Genomic DNA, 20,956 nt, shown 5'->3' with positions numbered 1-20,956 from the left:
CGAAGGAAGTTTTCTGAAATTTCCTCGTTTTTTTGCATAAATTGAATTAATATAGCGGGTGCTTCACTATAGAAAAGGGGTTCACTATAGGTTAGTTTACCCTAAATTGGAATTTATTGGCTGTTTAGATATTTCCTGATGGAAGTTCTCTGCAAATCTCTCGAGTTTTGTCATTTACTGAGTTAATCTGATGGGTGGTCCACTAAACTGCCGTGGGATGACAAAGTGATGTGAACGCCATTTTTTCGAATATGGGTGTTTTATGCCAATTTATTCGTTATTAGAAGACCCATCTTTTGGTAGCTTCCTTTTACTTGTTACTTATTCGTACGTTACATAAAATCAAGAGAACAAATCGACCCCTTTTATAGTGGACCACTCGTCATATTAACTTCATTTCTCTTAACATAAATCGGAGCTTATAAATGTTTGTGATGCAGATTAGCTGGAAAAAATGTTGCCCGTTGGAAGTTTCCTGAAAATCCCTCGAGTTTTCGCATAAATTCAATTAATCTGAGGGGTGGTGCACCATAGAAAAGTGGTCCACTATACTTACCATAAAAAAGTGACAAGAAGGCCATTCATTTTTGAGCTAGATTGAAAAACTATTCAAATGGATCTACGTCACAATGTCATCTCACGGCAGTGAAGGAAGTGGCCCATTCACTACCCTACGTTATTTCATTTTGTGTAATTTTTACTGGTTTTGTGCTAGTCTTGTTTCCACGTGCAGTTTTCTAACAATTAAAATTCTAGAATAAAAGACGGCTCCCACTGCACCCTCTCGTGCTCATAGCCACGTTTATGTTGGTCCAAATAATTATTATGCTGTGGAATGGGTTGATATTGGCCAGCGGGGTAGTTCGATCACTTGAAAATTCGTGATAAAAGAATAACAGATAAAAAACACACTCGGTTATTTTTACGCGTCCTCAAATAGAACTCAAAGTTAGTCCTTAAATGCCTGAGATTGTATTTGTATATTTAATGTATTTTCGAAAAATTTCCTTAACTCTGTAAATACTCAATCAAATTTGATCAAACAAGTTTCAAAATGCAAAAAATAGTTGAAGAGGTTGTTTATAAGACACGACCGCAGAGTTAACATAGAATACGACAGCCTGTCTTATGTCAATGTATTTCTTGTAACAGGTTTGGGAATACACTCAATTGGGGTTAATTAATTTAATGGTCTCTTTGCTCCAGATGACGTTTACCTCTGCAGCCGGTATCATTTGCTACCGTATCCAAAACAAGAATGAAATTGAGTTGTTTTGAGGGTTTTTTTCTATCAAGTTGCACTAAGATATCTTAATTTAGGCAGTGGCTACAAAGAGGCTATAGACAAGGGCAAATTGTGCATTCCCCATCTATAGTATAACAGTTCGAATATTTCCTGCTTTTTACGATAGCGTAGATAATTTTACAACTGATTGCTGCAATTAGTAAGACTTGCGCGAAAAATTATGTGATTCAGGCTTACTAGCTCAGAAATTCTTCAGATTAACTTTGAGGTTAATTGTGTTTGTCAATGCAATTTATTGAAAACTGAATATTTTTTTCAACATTGCAAATTTTTTATTTAGTTTGGAATGATTTACAGTGATTATTTTTATTATTAGCATTGATATATTATTTATTAGCAATTATATATTAAAATTTCAATCGTTATACTGCTAGCCACACACGCTATATAGCAAGCCACACATGCTATAAACATGCAAAGACACGCTAGACATGCACACGCTATATAGCAAACCACGCACGCTATAAACATACACACACGCTATACAGCTAGCCACACACGCTATATAGCAAGCCACGAACCTAGCCCCGCACGCTAGCCACACACGCAATATATCAAGCCACACACCTTATATAGCTAGGGCCACACGCTACATATATTTACACACGTTTTGTGCACACACCCTATACATACGCTGGATGATGGTGGCTTCTCAAACCACCTGGCGGTGCGAGTCTCTTTCAGTTTCGGGTTGTATTCACCCAACGATATCTGAATTGGATTACCGCTGGTGGGGTCCAACTCAGATCGAAGGGAAGCCGAACTTAAAGAGGTAGGAACTGCAGCTAACCACTACCACCTCCGCTGTTGCCCGCTGCTGATTCACTTCGCCTACTGCCATCGGTGTTAATGTCCACTGCTGCTGCCTGCTGCTAGTAAACTGATTTGCTTGAGGAGAAACAGTCTTTTATATAGCCCAAAGAGTGCATTCCCGGCTAACTAGGTACTCCATTCTGACGTCCTTTTTAGGGAAAGGCAGCAAGCGACCAATCAAAAGTCGACATTTGCGTTTCGATAATGTTCAACAATTTTCAATATTACAATAGTTTGAACAATTAGATAACAATTTTCTGCATTTGGACGGATGCTTAAATGATTTTTTTATCGAAAAATGCAAAAATAACAGAAATCGGTTGGAAACTGACTGAGTTTTAAACGTTTGAAATTGGACAATTTTTGTGACGCTCTCGATGTTTTCGGTTTTGAAATTGGGTCCCTGTAATTGTTGCCGTAAGACGTATTCTACGTCAAAATATTTAATTTACTTAAAGTGAACTAAATATAGGGTAAAAATCGCTGAATTTGAAGAACTGAGTAATGTCAATTCACTGTTAAGGAGCATATCTGCTATATCGTTGCCAAAGCCTCGCGAAATTTGGGAATGATAATGAGAATGGCCAAGAATTTCAGGGACGTGTACTGCTTAAAAAGTCTATATTGCTCATAAGTTCGCTCGACGCTAGAATACTGTTCGGCAGTGTGGAACCCTCAATACTTTAATGGTGCCAACAGAATCGAAGCAATTCAGCGAAGATTTGTACGTTTTGCTCTCCGACATCTACCTTGGCACGATCCTCACTAGCTCCCCAATTACGAAAATCGCGCGCAGCTCATCGGCCTTGACTCTTTGAAAGTAAGACGTGATCTTTCACGAGCTATGTTAATTACTGATACCCTGATGGCGAGAACCGACTGTGCTGTAATACTAGGCAACATAAATCTAAACGTTAATTCCAGAGTCGTTCGGAATAACCTTTTCCTACGAATTCCTTTTCGTCGTACAAACTATGGGTTAAATGGAGCTCTCATTGGACTTCAGCGCGTTTTCAATAGTGTATCTTCCGGTTTCGACTACCATCTACCTCGCTCTAGTATTAGGAGTAATTTTTTAAATATTTTAAGATACAATCATTAGGACCAGATTGAGTCTGTTGATGTTGAACGAATAAATAAATAAATAAAGTTTGATATAATTTTTAACAATGATTATACCATACCATTTATGTAATATTGATTATTTTCGGAACATTACAAAAATTTTAATTGTAAATTTTTTTTTTTTGCGCGGTTATCGTGCGCAGTAAAAAAAACAATAAATGACAGCAAGTCGACACCGTGCGCGTCGATTAGCCTATATATGAGACTAAAGCTGACACCAAAACAACGATGAAAAGTTGTATTCGAATGTATTGAACACCCTGTATAGTGTTTCAAAGGTATACGGGTTTGATGACACCCGTAGGTTGTAACAATAGCGATTCATAAAGCCTAGCATGTTATTAGCTTTGTGGGTTGTTGTGTTGTAATGGTCAATGAAGGTCTACGACGATGCCCAAGTCCCTACCTCTTTCACAATTTACATACCTCGTAGGAAAAATCGCGTTAATTCGTAAATCCACGTCAATTCAAACATCCACATAAAAAAAACGTGTAATTAAAAATTCCGCGTAAAGTAAACCACCAAGAAAGGCTTTAAAACAAACTCGAGATGCTCTACGACCAGTATTTAAAATTTTCTTCTGTGACGGTCATTTCGGATCTTTCGGAGGGCGAAGGGTTTTTTTTTTGACTATATCTTGTGCTCAAAAAACACTTAGATGTTATTGGTTATTGGATAAAATGTTTGAATTAGCGCGTAAAATATCACCTTAATTCAAAAATCCGCGTAAAATACCGCGTTAGTTCGAGAATTCTGGCTATATGTGAATTTCTTTCTGAAATGCTCATTTCTTCATTACTTATTTTCAAAAAGAACTCCAAATCGTCGGCGTGAATTAACGCTTTTAGTTTTTAAACAACAGGGAAGTTTCGTTAACGTGAAAAGAAAAAGTCATAATTAAGAGCCTTCGGGAAACACCAGAAGTGACTAGAACCAGGATTGTATAAACAACTTCTACGTGATTTCCATTATCCATTTCTTTCAATGAATAATTTATAAATTCATGTAAATTGGTCGATATTGAAAGGCTCAAACAAAGCGAATTGAAATCGGTCGAAATTCTTAATATTTTTTTTTTGACTATTGAGTAAGAATGTGAAAAATGAAAAATCCCACTTGACATTCCAGTCTTTGATTGTTAAGTGAACGATTGGAAGAAGAAACTGATGGATGGAACTAATCTGGAGCGGCATCTGGAATGAATTTTATTCATCTAGCATTCCTTGCATGTAGGTATAGGGAGCAAGCATAAATGACATAGCTATTTTTAAGGTTTATCTGATCCCCTCCTCCCCCATCGTAGCATTTCGTCACAAAGCCAGACCCCTTTAGATAATGACGTAGCTTTATAACAACCCGCTCCCCCCAATGCCATTTTTTGCAAACTGTATTACCAAAAACATACATTGTATCATAGATAAACAAGAAAAGACAAGAACGTAACCCCAAACAAAGACAATTAGATGAAATCCAAAATTTTGTCTTTGTCTATATTTGCTACGTAGCTTGGCTTGATCCCCTACCCTCCCCCACGTCACATTTCGTCACAAAGCTGCAAACCCCCCTCCCCCCTGGAATGCTACGTCATTTAAGGTCGTTCTCATAGGTACTTCCAATTGGCAGGTACTAATCATCAAATCCTGATGTAACGCCAATTGACTCAGGTCAATAACTAATCTGAGACCGGAGTTATTGTGGTTACTCACGAGCGAACTAATGATATGAATTTAAAATAATGTCCCCAGTAATGATGTGGCACTTCGGTGTATAATTTTAAACTATAGTCTTTCCGAGAATTGCGTTTATCAGACAATTCTTCATAGAAAAGCTGTAACCTATAATTGTATTAAGGAGGGACCCTACACTAGAAGGTCGAAAAATCATGAATTTTCATATTTTTTTTTTGGCTGTCTAGAGTGAAGTGAAGTGTTTGGCTATTTTGGCTATTGATTAAGGTATATTTGAAGATGTATTTTCCATGTCGTGAATGTAAATATAGTGAGTATTACACTGTTGGCAGCTGGGAACGTGGATGCTCTCTCTAAATCAGTACCTAACTGGTGGTAAGTTTTTCTCAGCTTCTAGTAGACCGATCGGGCTGAATTTTTTTTTCAGTATATAGAAACATATTATCTATCTTGTTACGTAGCCGTTTTTGAAAATTCCAAAAATTGCCAAAATGACGGCCATTTTAGTAATAAAATTGTTTTTTTTTTCATGAAAAATCACTATTTAAAAAACCATAAAACATTGAAAAACTCAGATATCAAAAAACGGCTACGTAACAAGTTAGATAATCCATTTTTACATGTTAAAAAAAAATTCAGCAAAATCGGTTCAGTAGATGCTGAGAAAAATTTACCACCAGTTAAAAAAACATGGTTTCGAGAGAAACGCTGCTTGCAGCGTAATCCTCACTATATTTGTATCCAGAACGTGCAAAATATATCTTCAAATATACCCTAATCAACAGCCTCAATAACCGAACACATCACTCTACTCTAAGCATCCGGAAAAAAAAACAAAAATTCATTATTTTTCGACTTTCCAGAGTGGGGTCCCCCCTTAATCGCGGTGAAGACGACATTAACAAAAGAAGTACGTTATGAAGTGACTTGAAATATAAAAAAAACTAAATTATATTGAAATGAAATCTGAATATTAGTTGCAAGATATCGATAACTGAGTTCTAATTAGGCCAGTTTCCGATTTTAATGACACACGTTGATATAGACATCGTTTGTTTAGAATAAACTTTTCCTACGAAAGTTCAAAATTTATAGCAGAAGATATAAAATATATCAAATTTTCATCAGTCAGCATAGCATATCCGAAAATAAAACTAAATCGCTTTTCGCAACACGCTCAGTCGCTCATTCTACCCGTGCAACTAGCAGCACTGCGAACCACCCCCGACCACACGAAACAAACTCCACCAGCAGCCCAATCCTGCTGGCTGACTGTTGGCTCTTTCCCCGTGCCGAATGGTGTGCGAAGCTGCCAACCAGAGACATTGAACAACAACACACAGACATATAAATGCGAGCGCTTCGAACGGTGACTTTTCAGTTGGACAACTTTGGTGTACAAATTTAGACCTATCGGTGGACCTCGGTCGTAGTGCTTCTCGGTCGTGAGTGGTTTTTGCGGTCTCTAAAGTGAAGTGTTGTTTATCGCCCCCCTGCTTCCCAGGCACACCCGTTTTCCTAAAAAGTAAAAGTTCACCCCCTCCGACAATCGATACCAAACTTTGTTGCGAAAAGAAGTGCTTGGTGTGTGCACTAGACTGCGAAAATTCGCAAAAAAAAACAAGTTTAAAGCTTCGCTCGAAATCAAAATAAGGACTGCTTTGATACTAGTTAATACTCAGCACAGCTCAAAGTCAGGTCCTTGGATCTGTCAAGCGCAGCGAACGCCTTTCGCTTCTCAGCCACGCCGCCGAAGTGGCGGTCGATTTTGTCGCGAAACGTTCGCTTAACGTTCAGCCCTCAACACGGGCAACAGGTGGCGCCAGTTTGGCCACTTACTGAACGTACCGCAACCATAAAGCAACAGTTGGTTGCTGGCGATAGTTAAAAGTGTTTACCACCCTCTTCCGAAGACCATGCCGCAGTCACTGTCGTTTACTCACATGACACTGCTACCCACGGGGGTGGAGAAGGGAATCCATTAGCGCGGCAGTCTATAGTGTATGCGTATGTGACCCGGGAGGGAAAGAGAGAATGACACTGAAATAAAACCTGTTGCATTTGAAATTCTGATATAAGTGGATTAATGACTACCGCGGACAAATGTAGTTTACCCCTGTGTCTCCGTCCGGTTGATGGATTCCACCTTGAGGGCGAGCAGGAAATGTTTCTGGTTGTTTTTTTCTCTATCTCACTCTCGTATCGCATTATTGTGCAGTTTTAAATTGAATACATTTATAAACCGATAACATATCAACACCTGATGGAATGTGTTTATTTCCTTCTATTCAGCTTTTGTCGTTGATCCTCGTTTTTATTCAATATGATTTTTGAAAGCTTAATTATCTAGATATTTTTCTCGAAAGTGTAACGTCTGTCTTATGTTTGTAAAAAAAAATTAAAGCATCATAAAAAAATCATCTGAAAATTATCAAACCACCATATACTGAATTTGAATACAATCATAAAAAAATGGAAACTAAATATTTTAATAGAATATACAAATAAAAAAAAAGAAATTGAAAAAAGTTATTGATAAGATGCGCTCAAACATTAAAATGTAATGGAATGTTTTCTTGAAAAACCTCGATAAAGACTTCCGTTGGGGATGTATTCATTAAGAGCAGTTGAAATACAATATGAAAATAGAAATTTTTTTTAAATTTTCAAATAAATTGAATAATAATATATATTTAAAAAAAGTATTGCATTTTTCATGCCGAGAAACCAATTTTCTACAACTCATCCATGTACATCATTTTAGTAGCGATCAAAGCTAATGAGATACAATTGACTGAGGTTTTGTTTCCTGAAACGTATACACGGTTTTCGAAAAAAAAACTAGAGTCAGTATGGTCTAAACAAGAAATATCTCTATACTATATTTGTCTCATGACCTATATAGTTTTTGGATATTTCAATATATTGTTGACAATTTCGACTGATTTTATGGATTCTTGCGTTTAAGCTTTGTTATTACAGTGTTTTAAAATTTGCAAAGAAGCTTTATATTTACCGGTTTTTAGTACATGTTTTCTTAGCTTTTATTTAATTATTCGTTGCTACGAGAGGCTTTTCAGATGGGATTTTTGCTCGCAATTAATTTTTACGTTTAGACTTTCTTTACAATGTTATCGATTATATTTTTTGTAATTGCAATTGGAATAACTTAAGAGCAAATTGAAAAACCACCGGTTGTTTTTTTACTCATATTATTTAAAATGAATACCAAATGGAAAAAAGAATATGAATGATTAAAAAAAAACATTAATCGGAGAAAAGCAGATCAAGCGCCTTAAAGAGAGCGAATCCTCTCAGGAACAGCAGAAATATTTAAAATCTTATTGAACTAGGTTAGATTCGAATGAAACTGCCATCTCGAAGAAGAATCCAAGACTTCGGTTAGCGTTATCGATTGTAGCCGAAATGTGAGACTTCAGAGTTAACTTCTGATCAAGTATACCTATAGATCTTCTACTTGATTTACTCTTTCCAATTTTAGCCCAAAAATGTTGTTTTCGAAGCGGATTACATCTCTGGTTCGAAAGTAGCTAATGACACAGCATTTCTCCACACTTCGAAACAAATAATTTTATAAATACATCAGCTACTAAACGAATTTAGAATTCGCTGTAACTATCTGCGGTTCTGAAAACACCTAATCACTAAATAAATTTTCAAATCATCTGCAAAGAGCAGTCTTCCTCCTCGGTTAAGTAGTATCACTGCGTCGTTTATATGCAAACTGAATAGCAATGGTCCGAGGTTGGTACACCAGAGCTTCTTACGAAAGAGCTAGAATGACAGTTACCAAGCTTTACGAATGATTAAGCTTTACGAAATCCACAAGCTTGTGCAACTTGTCCAACTTTTTCAATCGCATAGTATGACTAGCAGAATCAAAAGCTTGTCTCAGATCTGTATAGATCTTGTGCCGACTTGAGCTTTTCACTCTTATTTTACGTGCAAAAATAACGAAATTTAATTTTTTGATCGATGAAAAATGCACAGAAAATGATGAAGTTCTATTGTTTCTCATAAAATTACCGAAATCGATATTTGTATTTGAATCCGACCGCTTTGAGGCACAACTTCCGGAAGCCCGATTACAAAGTCTGAGTTAATCTTTTCGATATTCGTCAGGAACTTTTAATAAATAATTTCCCATTCGGGCTAGATTGTTTTTTCAAGCAAATTCTACATAAACCTAACGTACTCAAATCCCGGAGAAAAACGGTTTTCTTTTCCGATTTTTCGCCCCGTTTTTCTCTAGCTCTTTATTTTTATCCTTTTCACTTATAGTTACCAAGAAAGGATAACTTTATCGCCACTTTTTTGTTCATGCCATGCGGTCGCAGTTGTTCCTCTCACGAAAAGCAAGGTGTCTTATATCAGCACTTTATTACGTCGAAAGAATATTGGGCAAATAAACTATTTCAGAGTATGCAACGGAAGGTTCCATCGAATGTCCGTCTGTCTGTGGTAGTGAAAGTTTGTGTCTTTAGTTGCTTTTGAGAAACAGAACCTGCTGCATGATTGAGCTGGCGTTTTGCGTAGGGATTTTTCTCAAGAAGACAAAACTTTTCAGACCTACCGCCAAGCTTGTCGTTTCTTCTCAGAGAATCAGCTGTAACTCCCGCTGAGACCGGACCACTGTTTACATGATGGTATTGAAAATTATTCTAGTTATGTTTTTTTTGGGAAGTCGGTGTTGGGCAGAACATTTCCAACCAACCCATTATTAGAAAGAGAATGGGAATGATATTCGATTGGAAATCGGCCGGCGATTGTGACGCTGTTAACTTTCGCTTTCAATTAAAAATCACTTGTTTCATCTATCACAAGCCAGTCTCAGCGGGAATTGTTCATATATCACATGAGGGGAGCACGCTATGTTTAAAGAATGTTTTCATACAAAGTGAATGTACCTAAAATATTTCTCCGTAGGATAATAGTTTCAACCCTCTAGTTTCTAAATATGAACACCCGAAAATATTTGATCGATGAAAATTTGTTTTTTCCGCGATTTTTCAATTTTTTTAACAAAATTTCATATTCTGAATTTGAAAAAATCTAGGAACAAGGTATCCAAAATCTGAAAACAACATTTTTTTTGCTTCAAATCATTAAAATTTTCGTATAAAAATATCCTTTCTACGTTAATTCAGCTTAAAATGAGATTTAAATGAAATGAGGTTATCGTTGCTACCGCTATCACACACTGGAGAGTTCTCCATTCAAGCTATTTCTCGTTTTTTTCGCTTTCTTCCTGGCTCGCATTACCTCCCGAGATCATATGCACCACACTCCCGTCTACTCTTCTAATGTGTACTCGTATGTACGAGCAGCCGAAGACAATTGTTTCAAGCTGTTTTGCGATTATTGCAAAGGGACAAAAAAATAATAGGGTATCGGACTAGCGGTTTGCTTCGGCTGGTTTTGTATTAGTAGGGTTACCATTTGGTCGGGGTTAAAAATCAGGACAACTTTTCCGGTACAAATTTGATATGAGGTGTTATCTTTTTTTGAGGTATCAATAAATAAAACACGTAATTTGAGATTTACACTTCAAAATACGCTACTCATTTATTTATTAAAAGTAAAAGTATTTCTCGGACGATCCAATTTTGCAACTTTGATTCATTAGGCATTAGTAGATACCTAAAAATGCAGCACGTAAACTGTTTAAAATTAGGTCCAAAAGTTTAACACGGTTTTCTGATTTTTATGTATCAGCAATTTTCTGAACAAAACATGATTTTTAAAAAATGTTTATCGTTGTCCTTCAATTTTTAAATGAAGAATAACAAGCTGCTCGAAATACCTTAAATGACAATTCTCACATATGTCGCATGTGTGCGGAATGTCATTTAAGACATTTCGAGCAGTTTTTTATTCTTCATTTAAAAATCGAGGGAAAACGAGAAACATTTTTTTTAAATCACTTTTTGCTCAGAAAACGCGGCTATTTCAAATGATATTTAAAAACTGGTATCCAGCTTTTTACGCGCCATAATGGCGGATGCTAAAATGCAAAATTTGTATTAAATCATACACCCTTTTGGCAATTTTAGCAAAAGAGAAATAAATCTGGCAAAAGTTGTGTTGCCAATTCCTCAGAATTTTCAAAACTGAAGTAAGCAGAGAGGTTCACATATTACGAACACGCATTATAGCGACCGCCATCATGGTGCGAAAAAAGCTGGATAGCTTTTGGACCCAAAAGTCAGATAGGTAATTGAGGGTTGCGAGAACTAGACAATTTCTCTCGACAAAACCCAACCAAAGAAACAAAATCGTACAAAATGAGTCCGTTTCGTTTCGGAGTCAAAGTAACAGAACTGAACAATCTTCAACATTTCTGAACATCCGACATCATTCAGAAAAATCAGGACAAATGCTAAAATATGAAAAATAAATCAGGACACTCCAAACGGATCTCAAAATCAGGACATGTCCTGCTAGACTGCTGTAAAAAAACTTAACAAAGCAGTCTGATACCTTACACGTATTCTTCTCGAGCAATTGTAGTCGAGTACTCCTATTCGCAAGCAGGAACTCGCCTACTCTTTCATAGTCGCTGAGTAGCAATACAAAAGAGTTTTTGCGTGTCGGTGCGCGCTTGCTGCTACTCAGGGGAATGCATGAGGAATAAAGAGTATATCGAAAGCGTGTGTACAAAAGACTTGAGAAACGTAGCATATGTCTCGTTCTCGAGCAAAAAGGAGGAGCAAGGTTTTGCTTCTCGCTCGCTTTGCAACGCTGCCGTCACGCATGTTTGCTCTTCGAATTTATCTCAGCAAAGCACACTTCTGGTGTACTTCTGTGTAGTCTCACTACAGTGATTCACCACTCTTGTTTCACCAAATTGTGGTGTGAGCATCAGGTGTATTATTTTTCTGCGCGCAACAGACACACAGCACAATGCATAAGCAGAAAGTATGGTGCTAAAAATTGCTACACGTAGTGCTCATACTGGGCAAGAAGTAAGCGGTGAATATTCTCTCTGCTCTTTCCACATATTGAGGAAAATAATAAGCCTGCTTATCACTACATTCTACTGTTTATGTCAAGCGATAAACAACAATTCGAATGATATTCTCGAATTATCTATTGACTGAAATACGCAACAGTTTATTTCAACAGCATTTGCGTTGCACGGTGAGCGGCTTCGCTGATGAAAGCAAAAAAATACTTTATCTTTTACGTTGTTCTCTGCTATTCTCTCTCTGCAATATTCTCACGCACTCAAATCTTTACTAAACCCGTATTCAGAGAGAATGACATGAGCACGCCAAGCCACTGTTTTTGAAACACGTTTTGCTACATGTTAGTCATGGATTCAGGTTACTACTATCAACCACTATTCTCAAAATTCAAATTTTTAATTACCCAATCACTAATAATGTTCACTTGTTTTCTGTTCAAAATAAATACTATACTCTGACGTGAAAATTTAGGCTGATTTTTTTTCAGAAATTTTTTTTTAAATTACTGGGATCGGCGCATTCATGTTCCATAACTTAATAATGTTCACTTGTTTTCTGTTCAAAATAAATACTATACTCTGACGTGATGTGCATTAAAAAAGCATTACTGAGTTCTCTAGGAATGAAAACGCAAAAAATAGGTTTTCCATACCAATCATTATACATATTTGAAATGCAGGGGAGATTTTTTGAGGCCCCGAAAGGAACCAAAAAAACTTGGTTCTGGAAAATCGATCACTTTGCCCCACCCTAATACACAATATGAATTACACTGAGCTACAGCGATTTAGAACTTCTGAAGTGACCTAGTGTAGGTTGTAGAGTGTAACATTCGCTCATACTAGAAATTTTCCAAACACCCCCAAAATCTAAAGTTATGGTCAAAATACAGTTTTTTGGACCTCAGTACATACAACTTTTTTTAACTCAGTCATTTCTGGACCGATTTTCAATATTTCAGCAGTTTTGGAAAGAAGATAAACATAGATTTTGAAATATATACAGGTTTGTACTAATATCACTAGAACATGTTGAGTTATTTGAGTTCAAATCTAATTTTTTAGATTTTTTTACACATTTTTTCATACAAACTTGAAATTTGCGACCTATTTTTGTGAGAAAGATACTACGAATACACAAAATTTTGAAAGTATATTCAATGACGAATCAAACAAAAGTGGTTTTGTGAAAATCGGTGAATATTTAGCTGAGTTATATATTTTTTATGAAAACAAGAATTTTTGGCTTCTATCGCTTAATTATTTCACAGTGCTACAAATGGAGAAAAAATGCAAGAACTTCTTAAGCGACCTAGTGTAGGTTGTAGGTCTTGTGTAAAAAAATCTAAAAAATTAGATTTAAACTCAAATAACTCAACATGTTTTAGTGATATTAGTACAAACCCGTATATATTTTGAAAGCTTTGTTTATCTTCTTTTCAAAACTGCTGAAATATTGAAAATCGGTCCAGAAATGACTGAGTTAAAAACAGTTTTATGCACTGAGGTCCAAAAAACCGTATTTTGCCCATAACTTTAGATTTTGGGGGTGTTTGGGAAATTTCTAGTATGAGCGAATGTTACACTCAACATGACCTACAACCTACACTAGGTCACTTCAGAAGTTCTTGCATTTTTTTTTTTCATTTTTAGCACAGTGTTATGATTTTTAAAGCAAGTGATATCTGAGCAAACCATAAAGCTTATTCAAAGTTTTCAAGGATTATCGGCAGCCCTAATTGTTTTAAAATTATTTTTTTTATTCGTAGGTAGGTAAGCTCTGCCTTATTAAAAAATGACAAATACCGAGACCTTTTGGGCCAAAATTTTCACATAACATCATATTTTTTACCCATGTCAACACATAGGTATTGAAGAAGATTGAAAATACTGCAAATTGCAAAAACATCACAATAGATATTTGCAGTTGAATTTGGAAAGATAACGCATAAAACGCGAAAATATACCAAAAAAATAAAAGTTACTTAAACATCTGGGAATTGATCATGAAATATGATTTCATTTTTAAATGACTATTTAGTGATCATTTCGTATTTGACCATTTGTTCTTAATAGTGTTCGACATCGGACCGGGTAGGGTCCGGTGAAAGTCCGGTCCGGTCCGGTCCGAAGTCCGATCGGACCGGAACCTTCAAAGTCCGATTTTTTCCGGACCGGACCGGAACGAAGCCATCCGGACTTCGGAACGGACCGGGTAATGCTTTCCGGACCCCGGACATTTTCGGTGAAAAAAAAAATTTAATTTAGGTCATAGAACGCAGCAAGTTTTTCATCCTTTTTTACTTTCTTCGCTGCTTTTATTAAAAGTCAACCCATATGGCCTTGCTCGCCTTTCTAACCTGTAATATATGCTTTAATTGATCACATGGTTCTTATGAAATTAGAAAGACATTGATTGTTACATATTTTGGGCTATTTCAATTTTGCTCCTGCTATCACTTCGAAACTAGTGAACAACTGATAGACTCGCACAACTTGTTCTGAGTTTGTGCTTAATTCAAGGTGGTCAGCGAACCGGGAAAACCTTGAAAACCGGGAAAAAGCCGGGAATTCGAAACTGAACCGGGAAAACCGGGAAATTTATCATGTCCATTTTTAACATTATTTTTCATTTACACATGCTTGGATCTGTTGTATTAGTTCAACGCACTATACATTTTCTGCCATCTCACAAACACTGGAAGGCTCAAGGAACCATTTAGTTGGTCTCGAGGTAAGGTGCTGGAGTAACAAGCCAGTCGTCATTCGTTAGAATCTCGGCTAAGAGACGACCGTTAGAGTCGATAGGCGCTAGTCCCGCAATTGTTCTGTACACTAACAGTTGGCTGCGATTGTTTTTCTCTAATTTGTCTCCCTTCTCATTCGCACTGATTAGGGCTTCAACAGTAAGTGGCGATCAAACATCAAAACAACCACCACTTTACTGTATCAACGTCTAATGTTATTTATGGCTGAGTTTGTTTCAAAGTTACGTTCCGAATTCTTCACAATTGATGTAAAAATACTTTTTAAAAAGAAACAAGATTTGAATCTTGGGTTATAAATCGCCAACAAAAACCTACAAATCCCAGGGAAGGTAAAAACTTCAAATTACTAAAAAATATTTTGAAGGCCAGAGAAGTCTAGAATGATTCCAATAAAATTTTATATGTTGACTTGAAATAGGCTAAAACTAAACTATGATAAAAAATATTTTAAACCTGAAACAAGTAATGCCTCCACCAACCACGCTGGATCTGGGTTCGAATCCCAACGCCATAGGTGTCGATGGTTGTGTGACGACGTTATTCACTCACAGTCAACCAAAACTGATCTAGATTCAATCCTCCGGAGATTTTCTGGGTTCTTCTATCGCATGGTAAAGTGAAGCCGTTGGCACCGGTCCGTTAATCAACGGATCGTTAGTTAAGATTCTAGTTGAAGTCGCCTCCCCGGGTGTCGGTGATTGACATAATAGTGGCAGAAATAGACCATCAGAAAATAAGCACAAATAAAAAAATCGTAACCTAACCCATTCCCGGCGTATGATGCCATATGGCATTACCTGACATTCAAACTTTGATTTGAGTTCAACATTTATACTTGAAAATTTACACGAGGAAACTATTCAGCATCGTTAGAGAATAGATTGATGCTTGAAATGCAATACAGTTTATGTTAATTATACATATAGTAGATTAGTAATAAGAGTTTAAAGTTCATTATTTGAGGTAAAAACTGGTTTTTCTCCACCGGTAATCGGTTAAGCTTAAATCCGCTTGAGAAAATGTCTTGAAGCCAGAAATTTCAGAAATGGATTTTAAAGAATTTGCGTTTCAAAAACCAGATGCAACGGAAATAATTTAAAATTCAATTCAAAGTATAGAGGCTTAAAATGCAGAGCCTGTCTTTGTTTTTTCCACAAATTGCTTGTATACTCCTCTAAAATCAGAAAGATACATTTTTCAAATAAAAAAGGCAAAACTATAAGAGCAAGATCGCGCCAAATCACAGATGGTCGAATATCGACCATTTTTTATTTGAATGAAACTTTGCACACGTATTTGGCTCAGCAAACTGAGCATTTTCCACAGATGGAGCGATTTTTTACACCCATGGGTTACATTCTAAAAGGGCGTATGCCTTTTGGCATAGGTTTTATTCGAAGCATTGTAGCCCAGAACTCGTTGGTTGTATAGAAAAACTGTCTGAGAATGAGTTGCAGGGAATCAAAAATGCATCATAAAAAAAATATACACTGTACAAAAAAAAATTTTTTTACCAAAAAAAATTAAAAATAAACATTAAATTTGAATTTAAAAAAAAAGAGTTGAATTTTTTTTTAATTTTTTTTTTTTAAGAAATTTGACGTTAATACACAACTTTTAAAAAAAGTCCAGGATGGAGAAACGAAAAATATTTTTTTTATGGTAGATTAATTTTTTTATAAAAATTCTAATTCAAACATTTTTCAGAATATTTGTATTCTGATGATTTTGAAAGATGCTTCTGTTGTTTTGAATCAAAAAGCTCTTGGTAGTTAACATTCTTAAGGCATCGGTTTTCGAGTTATTTTAAATTAGAGTTCGAAAAATTATTAATATTTATGAAAATACACGTTTTTCCTAATTTGTCCGTGGTTCTCCAGCAAGAACTATACGTTCATTGGAAAGCTTGATCAAAAATATACAGTTCGCGGAAATAATAAATAGCGGAAATTATTCGCCTAAAAAAACCTGGAACAATACCACGTAAGGATAACAATGGAATCAAATTAGTCCTTTCTATATTGTCAAGACAATAACCGAGCCTCAAGAGATCCTTAAGAAAACGAAAAAAATATTTTGAACGACAGAAATACACACAGTTGTACATAATTCAGCTCACAATTGCCATGAAACGTTTACAGAGACTATAAAAAGATAAAATATATGTTCAAATGTTTCTAAAGTTCTCGATAAAAGTCAGCAATCAGATTTTAATTTAAAGCCAGAACTGCACCATAAATATGAAGAGAATTCAATGATATTATAAAAGTAATAAATTCAATTTTTTTAAATAGATTTTTTTTTTTTAAATGCAAAAATTTATTCTTTATATTTATATTTATTCTTAAACAAATTTGAAATTGCCAGAACCGGCTATCATTGCAGATTCAGGCAAGGCGAAAAACTATCTCAATTCGGGGTCAAAAAAATATGTTCTAATTATTTCAAAAACTCTGAAAAATATTTAGAATGTTCCCTCTCATCAACTAAAAATGACTATGAACAAGTTATCAGAAAACAAGAAAAAAATAATAAAAAACTTTTAAAGTCAATTCAACAAAAAAATTTTAAGTCAATTCAATTAAAAATTAGGTTTTAAAAGAGAAAATAAACTCAGAATTGGGAATTTAGCTAAAAAAATTGCTAAATTTTAGTCTGACGAGAAATCAGAAGAAGAAACTCTAGAAAAGATTCCAAATTGAATTTAAAAAAAATCCACAACCATATTTGGAATTCAATTTAGAATCAGTGGAAAATGAATTTTTATATTTTATTTTTAAATAAGCACTTTGAATAAGGCCAAAATCCATAGCAAAGCTTAAAAACAATTAATGAAATTTCACAAGGCTTGAAATGATAGAAAATGATTTCAAAGATTTGTCGTTTCCGAAGCTCAACTGCCAAAACATATAAATTCCAAATTTGTAAAAAATATATATCAGAGGTGAGAAAAAGCAGAAACCAGTCCTACAAAACGCAGAAAATCTCAACCAGAGTGTGCAGAAAGTTACAAATATTGCTTTAGTTGAACAGTAATTATTTACGTAAGTCCAAAATGACAGAAAATTGTTCCAAAAAACGGTTCAAAATAAATGAAAAAAATTATGTGAAAATATTCTGAAACATGAAGCACAAATTGATTTTAAATTATATCCTGATTTTAGCTGAGTGAAATAATGAAAATCTCAGCCATGAAAAGTCGAAAAATAAACAGCAAATACATGTGTGCCGAAGAAGTTAACCCTTCTTCAAGTTTTGAAATCGAATAATGATATTAAAAACAAGATTCTCTCACAAAATTATTTTGTCAATAAATAAACGTGGTTGAACTTATATATTTATGCGTTTTAAAACCGGGAAAAACATCAATTTCTAACCGGGAAAAAAAACCGGGACTTTTAAATTGGAAATCTCCTGGCCACCCTGTTAATTGAATGCCATCGGCTCAATTGGTGAAAAGTGAGTTACAATATACATAATTTTTGTTTCATTTATGGTGTTGTTTATTTTCTTTTCATCATTCAGAACAATTCTGAAAGATTTCCGAACCTGTCGTTAATGGCAAGAGACGTCCTGTGTGTTTCTGCATCGAGTGTTCCACTCGAAAACAAATTTTCATCGGGACGGGTCCTCGTCACATCACGCATAAACAGACTAAGTAGGAAAAGAATCCGGCAGCTACTTTTACTAAAATATTGGCTTAAACAAATATTCCAAAACTAGGAAAATTGTAGAACCAGCCTTTTTTGTTACTACACTCCAAATTTTTCAATTCGAAAAAAAAATATAATGAAAAAATAGAAAAACAAATTGCAAAACTTAGTTTGTATTGTATTGATTTAGTAAAACATTTTTCAACATGCATAAATAATATTTTTTCACTAAAATAACGCTCTCGAAAAAACTGGCAACTTTTGTTCCCGGACTTCGGACCGGACTCCGGACCGGAACCGGAACGAAGCCAATCGGACCGAACCCAAATCGGACCGGAACGAGCTAGTTCCGATTTTTTACCAGACCGGACCGGACCGTAACGCGGACCCAACGTTTTTGTTCCGATGTCGAACACTAGTTCTTAAATTGATTTTTGTCTATATTTCGTTATTTTCACTATTTTTCTATTTATTTAGTTATTTCATGAAATATTGACATTTAGTTCAACAAACTCACGTTTTCTTCATAGGATGGTTAGTTCCTTGCTAGGTCTGATAGAAAGCCATATTTGTTGAAAAAAAAACTGTTTTTAAGGGGATTTGCCTTAACGCGCTAATCTACTCAAAGTTATTCAACTTTTTTGGATACTTTTTCCTTAAAGTAGCTCCAACTCTAAATGTATACCAATTGGAGTTATTCTATAGCTTCCATTTGAAGGCTGAGAAAATTTTCTACTAGATACAGTCATTACATATGCAAAAATATTTAAAAGTAGTACTTTTTATCATATTTTGGTGTATTTGTTTTTAAGCTCAAATTAAGCCTTCAAATCTACTGTACAGTTTGTTATTTGACACCAGTTTTTCAAACACAATAGTATAAAAGCTGTAGGAATCATTCAAGTGTCATAAATGTTCATCGAAAACCTCCAAAAAATTAAAAAGGCATCCAAATGCTCGAAAACAAACGCAACACTGCAAAAAACAAACTTCTGTTTGGAAGCACTATAAAAACATGAATGAACGACACTATCAGCAAACTCGATCTGTCCAATCACACCACCATATACCCGTGTGTGTCAGTTTTACCGATGGACAAACATCGGCTGGACTGGTGCTGTCCGGCGGTAATATTGCTCGCGACTCAGCCGCCTGTGCCGGCTTGGCTGTGAGTGCTTTTAGTACACTCTCAGCCACGCTCTGGTTATCACTTCGTGTAATCTCCTCGTCCGTCTCACGGCTGGCAACCGTTTTCCGTGTGCACACACGCAGCATCTCAAGTGTTCTCGTTCGCATATAGCTGTACAGTCCTGTTTGCTCCTAGAGTGAACTGTTGTTAAGTCATTCCCGTCTATTGTGTGCGAAGCTTTGTAGTAAAAGTTGGTTTTTTTTCCTCCCGAAAGACCCAAAACAGCAACGTGTCCTCCGCGAAATGAGTAATAATAGTGCAGTCAATCGTTTCGAAATATCGGATAATGCCGACGAACTGAACCAGGAGATCGATGACACCAACTTCCCACGCAGTAACTCCATCAATGGGAACGGATCGATCACCAGCCTGACGGGGCACGGCAACGGGATGACGGCGTTCGCGACTCGGCGTCGGTCCAGCAGCCTGCGGAAAACCGAATCCGAATCCATCGACGATGAGATGACCAAGGATGCACAGGAAAACGGGACTCCCCTAGTAAATCGAGCCGTTCCGGCGCCCCTACGCACGGACAGCTTCTCAGGTGAGGTGTTTATCGGCAACACGGTTCCGAATACTCCGCGCACCATTTTGACGCCAGGTAATGGAGTCCTGCGGGGGGCTCGGTCGATGCTTTCAATAGCGTTTTGCTTAGCAGACGTAACAATGTTAGAGTTTTTATGCTTGTTTGTTTGATAATTGAATTTTACTCGGAACAGCTTTCCGTTGGTCATCAAAAAAAATAATTTATTTTCCCATTTCCAGTATAAAAGATTTTTTGTTGCAGCATGTTGTGGAAGAAAGTGAAAACTTATCAGTTATATTAATTACGTCTTTTTTTTTGTGCTGGCGTTTTTTTTATTTTCCGCTGTTGATTAGTAAACTTCTGCAAAATTATTGCGACAGGAGGTTATCGCGCCAATTATTCGGTCATTCAGCGATGTTTTATACAGTGTGTTTTGTTTTGAAAGACGTTAGAACACTGAAGATGAAATATTGGACATAGCGAGTTATCGCTTGAGAGATTATTCAGTTCAATTCGATATTTTATTGAATTTCAATTTGATGTAACTTACGGGCAAATAATTTGTTAAGATACAAAAACTATACTATCAGATTAGATTTAATAAAGTCAAATGTTTTTAACTATTAAAACACTGTTTGTATGCAGTAGTATTGATTCGAGATTGAAAAGGACCTATGTCCAATTTCAGGTTGAAATTCTTTTGACTATCTCCAATTTCAATGAAATTTTTCATGCGTATTTTGCTTAGCAAACTATGTATTATCCGCAAGTGATAAAACTTTTGAGAGTCAAGAGTAAATATTCCTAAATGGCGTATGTTTTAGCGTTTACTAGATTTAAGTTATTTTACAACAGAAATCTTTGGTAGTAAATTTGATTTTTTTTACTCTTGGTAATAA

General features: G+C 35.8%; 1 protein-coding gene across 7 annotated transcripts in view; it reads left to right on the top strand.

Annotated features, from left to right (window-relative positions):
• The window catches only part of LOC129724968 (GTP cyclohydrolase 1), a 51,670-nt gene that overhangs the window by 6,876 nt on the left and 23,838 nt on the right, over window positions 1-20,956 (top strand). The window contains exons 1-2 of one of the 7 annotated variants that reach the window (XM_055680286.1): window positions 6,300-6,458; window positions 19,746-20,132. The exons of 1 other annotated variant lie outside the window; for it this stretch is intronic. In XM_055680286.1, coding sequence (XP_055536261.1) covers window positions 19,775-20,132 — 358 coding nt within the window. In that variant the 5' untranslated portion in view covers window positions 6,300-6,458; window positions 19,746-19,774. Of the gene's footprint in view, window positions 1-6,299; window positions 6,459-18,590; window positions 20,133-20,956 lie in introns of those variants that run through there. 5 more of the 7 variants (XM_055680290.1, XM_055680288.1, XM_055680289.1 and 2 more) reach the window with 5 other exon arrangements.

This window comes from Wyeomyia smithii, chromosome 2 (assembly GCF_029784165.1).
Source record: "Wyeomyia smithii strain HCP4-BCI-WySm-NY-G18 chromosome 2, ASM2978416v1, whole genome shotgun sequence".
In the NCBI taxonomy this organism is placed as follows: Eukaryota; Metazoa; Arthropoda; class Insecta; order Diptera; family Culicidae; genus Wyeomyia; species Wyeomyia smithii.
The sequence above is the reverse complement of the archived record's forward strand: the minus strand, read 5'-3'. Positions and strand labels throughout refer to the sequence as shown.